The 14,322-nt window shown below is 57.5% G+C and overlaps 1 protein-coding gene across 1 annotated transcript in view; it reads left to right on the top strand.

Annotated features, from left to right (window-relative positions):
- SREBF2 (sterol regulatory element binding transcription factor 2) overlaps positions 1-14,246 on the top strand; it is a 58,105-nt gene extending 43,859 nt beyond the window's left edge. Inside the window, 8 exon segments of the mRNA XM_042993391.1 lie at positions 1,475-1,643; positions 2,937-3,054; positions 3,899-4,008; positions 5,169-5,301; positions 7,764-7,932; positions 10,312-10,497; positions 11,979-12,090; positions 12,497-14,246. Of these exon segments, the coding sequence (XP_042849325.1) occupies positions 1,475-1,643; positions 2,937-3,054; positions 3,899-4,008; positions 5,169-5,301; positions 7,764-7,932; positions 10,312-10,497; positions 11,979-12,090; positions 12,497-12,717 (1,218 nt within the window). The 3' untranslated portion in view covers positions 12,718-14,246.
- Positions 14,247-14,322: the final 76 nt, after the last annotated feature.

The raw sequence follows: 14,322 nt of genomic DNA on the forward strand, positions 1-14,322 counted from the left end.
AGTAGTGCTGCTGGCTCCGTGACCGGAGACTTCAGTGAATTAAGTGCTGTGATAGTCTTCAAGTATATCTGTAGAGCAGCTTGACCAGGTCATTCTCTCTCAGATTCAGACAGCAATCGCCAGATCCACCCCGCCCCCCCCCAAGAGAGTCTGTCATTTCAGTCTGTGTTCCTGAGTGGCACTTCGGTGGTGCTATTTCTGACCCTGGCATTCAAGTCTTCTGAAGCCGTTATATTAGCTGATGGCTACTTAGAGCCCAGTAAAGGTCAGAACCGTCAGACTGAACTGGACAAGGAGGCGCTGCCCTCATTGTGGAGGCCAGGGCGGAAGTATGAAGGTTTACATCTGCGAGCCTGTCCCAGCAGCCCCTCGTCCAGGTTCCCTGAGCTCTGGGTCTTATGCTTCTCCCTCCCCCCTATCCTTCTCTGCTCAGCTCTTCATTCAGATTAGCCTGCACCGAGTGGTTTTGTGGGTTGGAAATCATGGGTTTTGGAATAAAAATATCCTCACTCGATAAGTGATAGAACTTCTGAAAACATGGGTAGACAGCCTAATGCCTGCAACTCTGATTCCTGGGGACCTAGAGTGATGCTCCCCTGCAGCAGAGGAGGGGCTGGGGAGATGGGCACTGGCTTCGAATTGCCCAGCAAAGCGGCTTTCAAAGTCTTTCTTCATCCTTCCTCACCAGCTGGTGTTCACATCAAGGGCTCATCTAGGGCTGGGGTGCAGGTCTCTTTAGGGGGCCAGATAAAGCCCTTGACAGGCCAGCTCTGGGGGAAGAGGCATCATCCACAGGCGTGCATGCCTGCATGGGTCCTGGGACAAGCCTCAGGGCTACTCCTTCACTCTCGTGCTTTCCAGTGTGATGATGGTGTAACTAACAGTTACTAGTCACTTGCTGTGTGCCTTTACTATAAATACTCTTCATACTCAAAGGTAAAAGAGATGAAAAATTAGAGCAGAACATGCTTTTGTCTAAAAATATCACAAAAGTAATTAAAATGACCGATAAGAAAAGTCCCAGGATCCAAGGGGCCGCCTGGCTTGGACACAGGTGCTCACAGGGCTGAGGGTGGGCGTGCAGCCGGGAGGCCTCCACGACCCCTCCTCGATGAAGCACCCCCTCCCCGCCTCTGCAGGTCGAATGCCAGCAGGGCCAGAGGGAGCTTCCAGGAAGATTAGGCAGACCCAGCAGGGCAGGGTGCGGCGGGGGCCCCACAGGAGCCCCGAAGCCCTGTCCAACCCTCCTGCTGGAGGTTGGACCTGGTCACCAAGTCCAGACGGCTCCACCAGAGCCACTTGCCCTAGTTACAGTAGTGGCATTTACCTCCAGGTCTGTGAGCGTCCCGGCCCTCCTGTTGACCTCCTTTCCCCAGCCTGCCTCCACCGCGGTGGCGCTTTTTGATGGCCCCATGGTGGCCACAGCCAGCGTTCCGCCACCCCAGTGTTACCCCTGGCCCGTGTCCTTCCACAGAGCTACTTCCTCAGCAGAGCCCAGAGCCTGTGTGGCCCCGAGCGCAGCGCTGTCCCTGACTCACTGCGCTGGCTCTGCCACCCCCTGGGCCAGAAGTTTTTCATGGAGCGGAGCTGGTCGGTGAAGTCGGCTGCCAAGGAGAGTCTGTACTGTGCCCAGAGGAACCCAGGTGAGAACACCTTTGCAGCCACCGGGTATTGGGAGAGCCGCGAGAGGCACCGGTACTTCAGGGGGACTGTGCTCCAAACGCATGGGGGACACAGGTAGTCTCAGTCTTGTTTTCCCCAAAGCTCAGGGAGGTCCCAAGCCTGGTGAGCAGTGCCTCTCTCCGACATTCAGATCCCGTGGTCCTCACATCAGTCACGCCGTTCTTGCCCTTGTTCTGGGTGCTTTGGAGACAAAAGATGTGTGGGGCTGCTGCTCACTGGCCCCGGCCTCCTGGTCCCGCTGGAAAGCAGACGTGGTCGGAGCAGTTAGAGAACAATAGGCGACAGGCGCTCAGCAAGTGCTTAGAGTGGTGGCAGGGACAGGGCTCCAGGCATCAGAGGGGAGGCTGGCTTGCTGTCCCTGGTGTTTGACAGTGATTGGAGGCGACTCGCCCAGTGCTCAGACTCGAGCGGTAGGCTTTCTGCTTTCTGTGTGCTTTCCCCTTTCTCGAAAGTGGGGGCCTCGGGAGAGTGCGGCGTGTTCCGCAGGTATGGCGTGCGTGGGAGCTTCTGCTATCCTTTTTTAAAAAACAACTGTGTTGTGTGATACAAGAAGTTTCGGTGCACGACATCAAAAAGGGAGGATAAAAGTAAAAGCAATCTTAAGTCTCAACCCCATCCTCACGGTCTGTTTGGCCTATACCACAGACTTCCACTGGCTTTCTCGCCTTGTGCAGACTCTGTTTCTAGGCCTGACTGCCCAGAACGTGCTCAGAAGTGTCCTGCCTCCCTGTCCTGGTCGGATGGAGGCCCCCGTGTCTGTACGTGTGAGGGGAGGGAGGGGCTGGTGCCACCCCACTTTGGGCCCGCCAGTGGCGACTTGGCCGTGACAGCCGTGGCGAGCTTTGCAAGGCCACTTGTTTCATCAGCGCAGCCAGACCATCGCTGGCCGCAGAGGTCTGGAAAACAGGAGCAGGGCTTCTGTGTAATGTCAGGGCAGCGGCTACCACTTTGTTCTCAGCTGGCCGTCCTCCTGCCCATTTTCTGTTTTCTGATAAGGCTTGCAGCCCCAGCCTTGAAGGAAAGTACTGAATACTGTGCCAGGAGACCCAGCACCCCTCGCACATGCCTCCCCCCGCCTTCCAACTGTCTAACAAGGTGGTTGTGGGCTTTGGTTGAGAAGGGGGTTCGATCCCCATTCAGAGCGGGTAGCTGTTTCTCGGGGTCCTCTCAGTACCCTCTGTTCTCTCTGCAAAGACAAAGATGGGCTCATGATGAGACCATCTAACCTTTCAGGCCTCTCCCCTCTTCTTCAGCTGACCCCATTGCCCAGGTCCACCAGGCCTTCTGCAAGAACCTGCTGGAACGAGCTGTTGAGTCGTTGGTGAAGCCTCAGGCCAAGAAGAAGGCGGGAGAACAGGAAGAAGAGAGCTGGTAATGTCCCCAGAATGGGCCCCTGCCTCAGGCATCTGCCCAGGAAGCTTGGGGGCAACTGGAGGCCCATGTTCCTGGAAGCAAACAATCCCTAGTGTGGGGTCTGTAGGGAAATCGAATGATTCCAGGGTATTTCTCAAACCTGGCAGCCTCACAAGAGTCCCTTGACCTGACCTCTGTGCCCTTTCCTCCCATACCGGGTGTGCCACTTCCCCCCTCTTTCTCCTTTCCCCCATCCCTTCACCAAGCAGAGGCAGTTCTCGGAGCAGATCAGAGATGTGATCAGGTTGCTTTGCTTTTGGCAGTGGGGAGGGGGGGTGGCCTGTCGAGGGCATAGGAATGGAATGTGGAGGGCTGAGCAGAAGGCAGACATCTGGGGGACTCAGACCTTTATGCAGCGTGCCAAGCAATTTCTTATTCTTAACAGAGCTATTAAGCACAGTCTTTCTTCCTCAGAGTAAGAGCTGAGGGGCGGACAGGTGCCAGAGTCACTCTCCTACAAGGCCCAGGTCCTGACTGGAGTGCACCTTAGCGGGGAAGGGAGGGCAGCTCTGCCGGTGAGATCAGCGAACTTGTGGGAGGAGATGACATTTGAACTAGGCCTTGAGGGGAGGAGCATCTGGAACAGCCCAGACGTGTGAAGAATGAAAGCCTGTGGAGACTGTGAATGGTGTCAGTGGTGTTGGGGACAGGGCTTAGGGTGTGCCTGGTGTGATTGGGGTCGGGGGGGGGAGCAAAGGCCAATATAGCCATTGGGTCTTGGAACTGGAGCGCCGAAGCCAGGCATGAGCGTGGTCCTTCTGTACATTCTGATGTACCATGGAACCGTTTATTTTCTTTCTAGTGAGTTCTCTAATGCTCTGGAGTACCTGAAATTACTTAATTCTTTTGTGGACTCTGTGGGGATTGTGACACCACCCTTCTCCAGCAATTCCGTGCTCAAGTCAGCCCTTGGTAAGCACTTTGCAGGGTGGCTCTTCAGGCCTCGTGTTGCTTAATTCAGTTTCACAGCCCTTTTGTCCCAGCGGGTCCGGATCAGTTGTGAGTGTTCACTTGAGAATCTTCTCTGGATCTGAGGTGTGTATCTATGGCCCCACGTGGCTCCAACGCACAGTTACCCCCTGCTGGGTGGCGTTCTGGGGACAAGAAATAAAGATTCTCCTAGAAGTGGGACGATGAGCAGTGAATGTCTTTCCTTGGAACTTTCCCAAACACCCAGACTGGGCAACAAGTGGTCCGGACACCAGGAGCTCACTTGTTGATGCACGGTGGCCCTGAGGCTGCTTTTGGGTCTGACAGTCTCTGCTGAAGAGACTTTTCATCCGGGTATCTTTACTGCTCAGCGGCTGCCCATTGGGTGAGCCAGTGCAGCCCGCTGACTGACATTCTTTGCTTCTGTCCCTAGATGGCCATCAGGATGATAGCACAGCAGCTGTTTCTGAGGCTGCTGGGAGAGGGGGGCCTTCAGGCTCTCTTCTGGCCACTCTCGCCAGGGAGGGAAGGATTCCAGAAAAGCAGCCACCCCATCGTGACCCCTGACCCTGCAGCCTATCTTTAGAAAAGCACGGGCTCTTCTGCCTTTTATCTTACGCTTCCACTTCCTGCCCCACCACCCCTGGCATCGCGAGATCACTAGCACCGTAATTCTGCAGCTGAGAAAGCTGAGCCTCTGAGAAGAAAACACTGAAGATTCTAACCACAGCCTCTTACTGGAAACACTTGAGAAACTCCACTCTTTGTGACTTCATTAGAGATTCATGACGTTTCCAGCACTTACCTTAAAAATTACATGACAGTGAACGTCTTTGCTGTACTTTTTTTCTCTAGGCCATTTTTTTTTGGTGATAGACTGCCCCAAACGGGATTACTAGAGTTACTAGAGTAATAGGAGTGGGCATCTTTAAGGCTCTTGATACAGATTGCCAGTACTTTCCAAAAGGACGTGCTGGCTCGCGCTCCCACCGGCATCTCTATGAGAGGGCCACGCAAAGGCCCCTGGCCCATCGCCAGAAGGTACAGATGGCACGTGCACATGGGAACTAGGTGCAGGCGGCCAGGCTGAGCTCCGTAGGTGTGTGGGTGCTGGAGTAACATTTGGTGCTGTTCCGTTCCAGGTCCAGATGTCATCTGTCGGTGGTGGACATCTGCCATCACTATGGCCATCGGCTGGCTCCAGGGAGATGACGCAGCTGTGCGCGCTCACTTTACTGAAGCAGAGCGTGTCCCCAAGGCCCTGGAAGTGACAGAGTGCGTAAGCCTCCTTGGCCACTCACTGGCTTCTCTCCAGGGGAATCCCAGGTGTGCCAGGCTCACTTCTGTGCGTCAGCAGAGTGGCCATTCGGGTGAAAGGTTGCGCAGCTTGGGGACTACATAATAGATGGAGAGGTGAAGCCAGAGGGAGGAAGAGGGCAGCACGGAGAAACCGATGGCAAGCAAGCCCATCTGCGTGCGTTGTCCTAGCAGCTGCCAGCACTACTTCCGGGGCCTCGTCCCCCATTCTCATGGAGCCACAGGCTAATGGGGATGGAGAGCAGTGTGGCTCCCGGCATCTTCAGAAGCTCATGGTGCAGCCAGGCCGCGTGGTGATGGTTCACGGCCAGCACAGGGCTTGTGAGGGCCCGTCTCTCGCGTGCCAGCATTGTACCCCCTTTCCTTTCAGCTTCCTGTCAACACCCACCCCCTCCGCCCCAATCAGCCCTTCACTAAAAGGCTTTAGCACGAGGCATAACCAGAGAGCTTTTGACATTCCTCTTTGGGGACCCAACGCCTGCCTCTGGGGCATTTGGCCCATAGTAACATGCAACCCCCTGTCTGTTTCTGACTGGATCTGAGTGCCCCTAACATCTTCTGCAACTCCAGAGAAATTGTACAATGCTCCAAGACAGAAAGTTCTTGTCCTCAGACCCAAGGCCGGAACATTTCCCGTCACGCAGACTCTCAACCAGGAGAACAGGAAAGAGCTGAGAAAAGTAGGTCTCGGCAGGTTCCCTAAGGCAGGTCACACACCCCAATTTCATTTAAGTAACCCAGTTTTGAGTACCCTGACCATTGAGCACCCACCTTACACTCTCCCAGCCAGTGTGCCTGAGGACATGGCAGGTAGATTTGTCCAGAGTCCCCTCATTTGTGAGCAGCAGAGCCCTGGAATCAGCTAAGACCCTCAGCTGACATTCCTTCCCCTGAATTCAGTCACTCTAAGGACCCTTTGCTCTTTGGGAATAATGATGCTGTGGGAACGAACCCTCCCCCACCCCAGCCTCCCCAGTCTCTCCCCGATCTGCTCTATGAAAAAAAGCTACTCTTCTCTGGAGAGCTTAATACCCAGCTTCTGGGAGAACGGCCCCTCAGAGAGCAGGCACAAATAATGGAGTCCATACTTTATGTCATCTCAGGTGGCAGCAAGTAGGATTATGGCCACTTTACAGATGAGGAAACTGAGGCACAAATTGTTTGAATGACTGTTTTAGGTGGCTCCTTAGTGGTAATCCTGGTGGTTGAGCTGGGTGTCTGATCCCTGACTCTCGGCCACATGCCCCGTTCCTGGGTCTCCTGCACCCCCTTCCATGATTCCATTGTTTATTTAGTAGATACTTAACGGAGGGCCCCCTTGGTGCCCAGCTGTGTTCTGGGCTCTGAGAGGCAGCAGTAGACAAGAGAGCAAGTTGTGGCCATAAGCAGATAGATAGTGGCCCGACCTGCAGAGGTGCTCTCTCCTGTGGGCAGCTCGTGCCATTGCCTTTGCCAGACCAGTGGTGGCTTCTGTGAAGCAGCCAGTGCAGCTCTTCACTGGGAGGGGTTCTGGGCCAGAGGGAGGGAGGCCCATAACCACAGGTTGGTGTTGAGGGGAGCAGAGGTGAGTACAAAGGGCCTGACCCAGTGGGTAGCCTGAGGAGGCTTATAGAGGGCAGGACAGGAGAAGGCAGCCCCAGGAACACAGCAAGTGGAATAAGTCTCAGGAGACAAGTTGGTGAGACAGGACACTCCTGTGCACCCACGTCAGCAGAGGCACAGAAGGGGGAAAGGAAAAAGAGCTGGTCTGCCGATGCCTGCATCCCGGAGCAGAGTCCGAGGTGGATGCGGGACGGGGGGGCCATGGCTGGGCTGAGAAGGGCCTTGTTCAGCCGTGAATGGCCTGCAGCTGCCCTCCCTGTGCTGCCCCCCGGTTTCTTCCCTCCAGCCTCTGGCCCCTGGATATTCTCCCACGCATCAGAGACTCCAGGCCTTTGCACATGTTGCACCTCTGTCTGGAACCCTCCCAGAATGCCACACGACTCACTCCCCTATTCCTTCAAATCTCTGCCCAAATGTTACTTTTCCAGCAAGGACATCCTTGACCACCATCCCTTATAAGATGCCACCTTCTTCCTCTGCTCAGCTTCCCTTCATGGCGCTTGCTCTGCCTGGCATTACATGTTCAGTGTTCAGTGCATTTATTATCTGACTCCCACACTCGAAAGCACCTGCAGGCAGGGACTTGGGTTGCCCACTGCTGCATCGCCAGGCCTGGGGCTCTATCAATACTCCCTGAATGAAGGAGGCTGTAGGGGTGGGGAGCCCGCCCTCATTCAGGGCCCCGGCATCTCAGATCTGGAGCCATTGTGGCCGCATGTGAGTGGACAGACCCATGTGTCACCGGCTCAGGCTCTTCCTCATGCCGCCCGAGGGACACTCACTGACCTCTTGCCTCTCACCTCCCTCTCACTGTCCAGGAGCCCCCTGGTGAAGGCCGTCTTCCACACCTGCAGAGCCATGCACACTTCACTCTCCGGGAAGGCGGATGGGCAGCAAAGCTCCTTCTGCCACTGTGAGCGGGCCAGTGGCCACCTGTGGAGCAGCCTCAATGTTAGCGGGGCCACCTGCGACCTCACCCTCAATCATGTGAGTGGGGGCTGATCTGGCCCCCTACCAGGGGGATCTGAGGGGGAGGTGCTCAGCTGTGGTGGGTAGGAACACCCCTGCCCACCTTGAGCTTGCCCGGCCTGTGGGGCCGTCCCAAAGACAAACCGGGCAAGCGGTGCCTTTCCCCAGACGTGGCCTCTGGCCCAGTTAGGCCCCTTTGGAGTCCTCAGGGCGAGCATGTTTCCACCTGTGCCTTTGCTGGGTTCCCCGAGTCCCGGGTCCTGCCGGTCCTCAGCTCTGCCAGCCCCAGGTGAACCAGAGACGGTCAGGGCTCTGCATCTGCTCCGGGCAGCTTGCACAAGTCCCGCAGACCACTGCAGGCCAGCCTTAGAAGGGGCCCCGAGCCGCGCGCACACGCACCCCGAGCCGACTGACCGGCCTGGGCACCTCCGAGGCCAGGTGCCCGCCTCCTAGCGGGCAGCTGTGGTGCATTGTAGTTGCATTGCATGTTCTGGTGGTACCCGTGCAATGTTTCCACAGTGCATCACAGAGGCCTGCCTGGCCCTCGAGAGACTTCCTACCGTGCCTTGGTAGGGGGCGCTGCCGTCACTGTTGGATCCCAAGGCATGGCCGCCCCGGGAGAGAGGAGGGGCAGGGTGGGCACAGCTAAAAGCGAAGCACGGTCTGCACACTCAGCAGGAGTTGGGTTTCCCTCCATGAAGGGAGGGACGGGCTATGGCCTGGATGGTCAGACTCTGAGCCCCCCACTGGGGTTTGGTCCGAGGTAGCTAGGTTGGCACTTCTGGCTAGAGGTGGTGAGTATCAGTCCCAGATACTAGGGGGAGCCCGGAAGCATGCCAGCCCTACAGAATAAGCACTGTGCCGGAGGGGCCCAAGAGTAAAGGCCCACGGAGGAGCCACATAGTTTCAGCTGACTTTGGGAAACGAGAGAGAGGCTTCGCACTCTTGGGGCTGGGGTTCCTGGGCAGCAGTTCTGTGTGGGACAATGGGCCAAGGAGGAGACCCCGTGGAGCTTGGCATCTGTCAAAGGGCAGAATCCAGCCCCAGGCCGCTCCCGCCGCCCAAAGGTGCTCCCCCAGCGCTCACCTCTTAGAAATGCCAGGCTTGGGGCGCCTGAGTGGCTCAGTCGGTTAAGCGCCCGACTTCGGCTCGGGTCATGACCTCACGGTTCGTTGAGTTCGAACCCCTCCTCAGGTCTCTGTGCTCACAGCTCAGAGTCTGGAGCCTGCTTCCGATTCTGTGTCTCCCTCTCTCTGCCCCTCCCCCTCTTGACTCTGTCTATCTCTCTCTCAAAAAAATAAACATTACGACAAATGTTTTAAAAAAGCCAGGCTTGGTTTGAAGAGGGAGGCCATCACCAGCCAGAAAACAGTGTGGCGAAGGGACAAGACAACGAGCAGGCACGAGGCAGAGTCCAGGGTGGGTCCAGTGCCCTGGTGAAGGGACACGAAGAGGAATCTCCCGGGGGGAGTCCATCGGAACCTGTAGGGCCCCATGGGACCCCTCTCACAAGGAAGTCTGCTTTGTCCTCACTCTCACTGCCCCCGGTACTGATGGGAGCCGCGCAGGTGGCCCAGCCTCATGGGTGCCGTGCGGACAGTACGTGAGTCCCCCACTCGCGCGCTGTGCGGCATCCGTGCCTGATGGTGGCTGGCATTGACAGTGCTTCCAAAGGCCGGGTATAGTAGGCACGCACGGTGCTCTCCTGTAACACGGTAGCCTTGTGGTGCCATTTTGTGGATGAGGAAACGGAGGCCGAGAGAGCGTCAGTTGTGTGCCAGTTGGTGGCCAAACCGCAATTGATTTAGGTCAGTGGGCTAAACCCAAGTGTTCAACTGGTCCGTGGTCTCGCCTTCTTGGACTCCTGTCTCCCCAACCCCAGAGACCACTGGGGCCGAGCCTTGGCTGCCTTCTGTAGAAGTGAGCCTCCTCCTTCCCTTCCTCCATCTCCTGGCTATGCTGCCACTTCGGGTCCTTTGATCCTACTTGCGGGGCAGGGCTGCGCCCAGTTGGGGCATGGGCCTGCCGTGAGGCCACCTCCTGTGAGGTGGGAGGAGCCTGTGCCTTCCTGTCAGGCCCACGAAGGTATTATTCCGGTGCCTGCTGCATGTCTCCTGCACAAGCTCCTGCCCTCTCTGGGCCTCACTTCTTCACCCACAGAATGGGAGAAACAGATCTTCCACCTGGGGTCATAGAAAGGACTAGATGCTGTGAGCCCGTTTGCCCTTCAGCTCTTCTCTTGCTGTCTGGGAAGCGTTTTCCAGGCTGCCCCTCTGAGACTCTCCACTTCCTCCCGGAGCTGCCGAGGGTTGGGCTTGGGAGGGCCTGATAACCGCTGGGATCTCTATCCCCGCGATAGGTCAGTCACCGGTCTCCTCCCTGTGGCTCATCCCCCAGGTGGTCCAGCTGCTGACCTGTGACCTGCTACTATCGCTGAGGACAGCGCTCTGGCAAAAGCAGGCAGGAGCCAGCCAGGTGCTGGGTGAGACGTACCACGCATCCGGTGCTGAACTGGCCGGCTTCCAGCGGGACCTGGGCAGCCTCCGCAGGCTGGCACACAGCTTCCGCCCAGCATACCGCAAGGTGAGACCCGCCCGGCCGGCAGGGGAGGGCAGGTGGGGTTCTAGAAGCACCAGCACGGGGTTGCAGAGTTGGCCCTCGGAGGTCAGCCGGTCACCCCCGTGTCAAGCATGGGGGTAGCTGCATGTATCCCTTTCTTCTGCTTGTGTTAGTTGAGTAGCCGCTGTGCGCCCAGCCCTGCAGTGTGGCAAGCAGGCCGAGGGCCCACAGGCAGGGGCCCGCACCGACTGCACCTCACGTGTCAAATGCGGGGATGGGAAGGGCTCCTGGCCCTGGGAGGGGTGGGAAGGGCATGGAGAGAGCTCCACTCTTGATTTCCTGTTGTCAGAGCGACGGAATCTCCCTAGCACTTCATTTCATTCTTGTTCTGAGTCGCCGGGAGCTTTGGCTCTGCTGCCTGACTGCACACAATATCCCCGTGGCGATGGCCACAGAATCTGAGAAGTCTCCCAGGGCAGTTGTGTAATTGGGCTGATTGGACCCAAATAATTTCCTTGCTTGTTTTATTGTGATTGCTAATTAGAGTTATATACTCAACATGTTTTTGCCTGAATTATTTTCTAAAATTTCAAGTGAGAAGGCCATTAGTGTCCGTGAGGGGCGAAGGGCTCAGTGAGTCTGCCTTTTCCTTGGTCCCTCCCAGGGTCACATTGTGGCCACTGTTCACAGTGAACCAGGACAGACAGCGGGCAAAACATACATAATCACCACTGAACCTGCTCCACTGGGGAAAAGAGGAAGTGTACCCCAAGGTTCAGGGCCCTCTGATCTGCTCAGGGCACAGCTGGCATCAGAGGCCTCCTCTTGAGACACCGTTTCCAACCTGCCTCTCCGCTGCCGAAACTCTTTAGTGGCTCCCCTGGCCCCACTGCCTTCCCCAGTGGCACTCGAGACCCTCCCCACAGATGGAGATAGGAAAGGGTATAAAGGAGCCTTGTGATTTAAGGAATTAGAGATCTAGGCCTTGCCCCCCACCCCCACCCTGTTCCCCAGTGACTCATATTTACAGAAGAGCCGCACTTCCCCTGGACACGTTCTGGCCTCTATTTCTTTCTGAAGAAACTGAAGGAAACAGGACTGAGCCTCCCTGGTGCCAGTCCAGCTAGCTGTTCCCCTCCTCTTGCCACCCTCCTCCCAGCCTCACCTCTGCCTGTTTTCAAGCTGGACGCCACCCCCAAGGCCTGAGGCTGCACCCAGGCCACTTCTCTTCCAGCCCCCGGGGGCACGTCTGGGCTCTTTGTCTCCTGTAGAGGAGAGCGTCCTTGCCTGTTTCCAGCTGGCCTGTGCTGTGCTCCCCATTCCTGCTGTTCCTCCAGGTGTCTGGCTTTTTCGGAGCTCAGGGTTAGGACAGAAGTTGCTTCCAAGGGGAGAGCAGGGCAGGGTAGTGCGGAGAGAAGGGCCACTGTTGGGTGGCCGACGAGATGCCTCCTAGAGAGGTATCCACTGGGGTACAGACAGGTGTGTCCCCCCTGCACCATCCCCAGGTGTTCCTGCACGAAGCCACTGTGCGCCTGATGGCGGGAGCCAGCCCCACCCGCACGCACCAGCTGCTGGAGCACAGTCTACGCCGCCGGACTGCCCAGAATACCAAGCACGGTGAGTCTTTCTGCGCCCCAGCTCCAGGCCTGGTGTGGACCCTGCCTGAGCAGGGGAGGGGAGGAGGGTCCCAGCCCGCCACTTACCCTTGGCAGAGCCCCGGTGGCTGTCCTCACCTGCGCTGTTCTCAGAGGTGGCGCGAGAATAGCAGTGGCCCGAGGCCGGTTCTCTGAGTTGCGGGGGAGGATCCATGACCACGCTGTGGGGCTGGGGTTTGGCTGGGTTGTGGATCCAGCCTCAGGAGTGAGGATGGGAGGGCTGGGGATTCTGGGAGGGCTGGGGATGCCGTCCCGGCCCCAGCACTGCCTCACTGGCTGGCTCTGAGTTTAAATAAACGAGTCCAGGGTGAGCCCTTGGAACAGCTCGGTGAGCGGCTCCTCCACGCGGCTCCTCATCGTTCCTGCAGGAGAGGTGGACGCCTGGCCCGGCCAGCGAGAGCGGGCCACCGCCATCCTGCTGGCCTGCCGCCACCTTCCCCTGTCCTTCCTCTCCTCCCCGGGCCAGCGGGCCGTGCTGCTGGCCGAGGCAGCCCGCACCCTGGAGAAGGCGGGCGACCGGCGCTCGTGCAACGACTGCCAGCAGATGATTGTCAAGTTGGGGGGCGGCACTGCCATCGCCGCCTCCTGACCCCTGGGTTCTGCCCACCTCAGCCCCTGCCTCCCGCCCCCCTCCTCCCTCTGTCTCTCAGTCTCTCTCCCTCCTCCCTGTCTCTCGATCTCTCTGCTCCCTCTGGGAGTTGTGGGATGAGCCTTGTCTTCTGAGCTGTTGCCTGCTGGGGCTCGTGGAGCACCTCAGCCCGGTAGGCCCCTGGGCAGAGCCCCAAAAGCTGCTGTAGACAGATGCACGTGGTCCAGGGCCCCATGGGTCTGAGAGAGGAAAGAGCAGGGCAGGAGTTGGGGAGTTTCCTGACTTAAAAGTGGCAGGGGGCTCCCAAGCTGCCTGGTCCCTGCCTCCAGCCCTCAGCCCTCCCCAGCTTTTCTCTCCTCCAGACACCACCCCCCCTTTCCTGCTTCCTTGTTTTTTATCAGGCTTTCCCTGTGGGGGACATAGGTCTCTGGGCACTAAAGCGCCTCACCCTTGGCACTGTGCCCAGCGTGCCCCTTTCCCCCTTTTTATACAGATGTTTTTATATCCGTGTGCTTGGGTTTGCCGTGATGCAGGGCTGAGTTGCTGTGGTATCTTTATTTCTCTCCTTGGGTCTGTGTCCCCTCCCCTGTGCCTGACAAAGCCAGTTCATTGTTTTCTCTTCATTACACAGGACAGCCAGGGTAGGAGGGAGGCCCAGCTCTGGGGAGGCAAGTGGGAGGCAGGGGGCAGGCCTGGGGTTGGATGAAATAATGTCGGCATTATTTTTTAATTTTTTAAAAAATAAATGGTATCTTATTTAATTGTCCTGTTCCTTCCCACTCCCCCGCCCCTGGGATGCCAGCGCAAGCTCAGGGTAGGCCCAGGGGGCTGGGAGACATGAAGCCACCCATTGGGACTGGGGACCGGGGGCCTTCAGTGTGGGTTCTCAATTCCCTCCCACCCCAACTCGTACCTCCACAGTCTATTTTTATCCCGAATTCTTGACCTGAAAATAAGCCAGGGTGGCAGGGACCAACCCCCAGTCTCTCCCCAGTGACAATCCCCTTTTCGGGGTAAACACTAGGAATAAAGGCCCCTGCCTCGATGAGGGTCCTTGGAGGAAAAGTGGTCCCACTTTTCTGGATCCCCGGGCTTGGTGCCCAGCCCCTGAGGCCATTTCTCCCAGGACCTGAGGACTGCCTGAGACCTCAGAACCTTCCGGGAGGCTGAGAGGGGCTGCCTTCCCTCCCTTCCTGCCTGTGTTCCTCACCCCTCAGGCCAGTTGGGGTAGAGAATGGGCGGGGGCTCCCCCCGATGCCGAGGACAGGCTAGAGTGGCTCAGCTTGGACCTTACCCACGTTCTTTCCCTGCTGCCCCTCCCCCCACACACTGTAAGTCGTGGCCCCTGCCCACCAGGCGAGCCAGCCCTTGTGTCATGTGTATATACCGTGCCTTTTCTCATTATCGTTTAGGGGTGGGAGGGGGTAGTTTTTCGCTGAAAGGGGGATACACCTATGGCTTCCTTGATATGGAATCGTTCACTGTGTCCTGGATGTAGGTTATTCAATAAACAGATTGGTACCACCCAGCATGAGGCGTGTGAGGGTCTGTAGTGTGACCGCCGTGGTGATTCAGCCAGGTGGCTGCAAGGCTTGGCCTCTGGTG

Source organism: Panthera tigris, chromosome B4, assembly GCF_018350195.1.
Source record: "Panthera tigris isolate Pti1 chromosome B4, P.tigris_Pti1_mat1.1, whole genome shotgun sequence".
Classification (NCBI taxonomy): domain Eukaryota; kingdom Metazoa; phylum Chordata; class Mammalia; order Carnivora; family Felidae; genus Panthera; species Panthera tigris.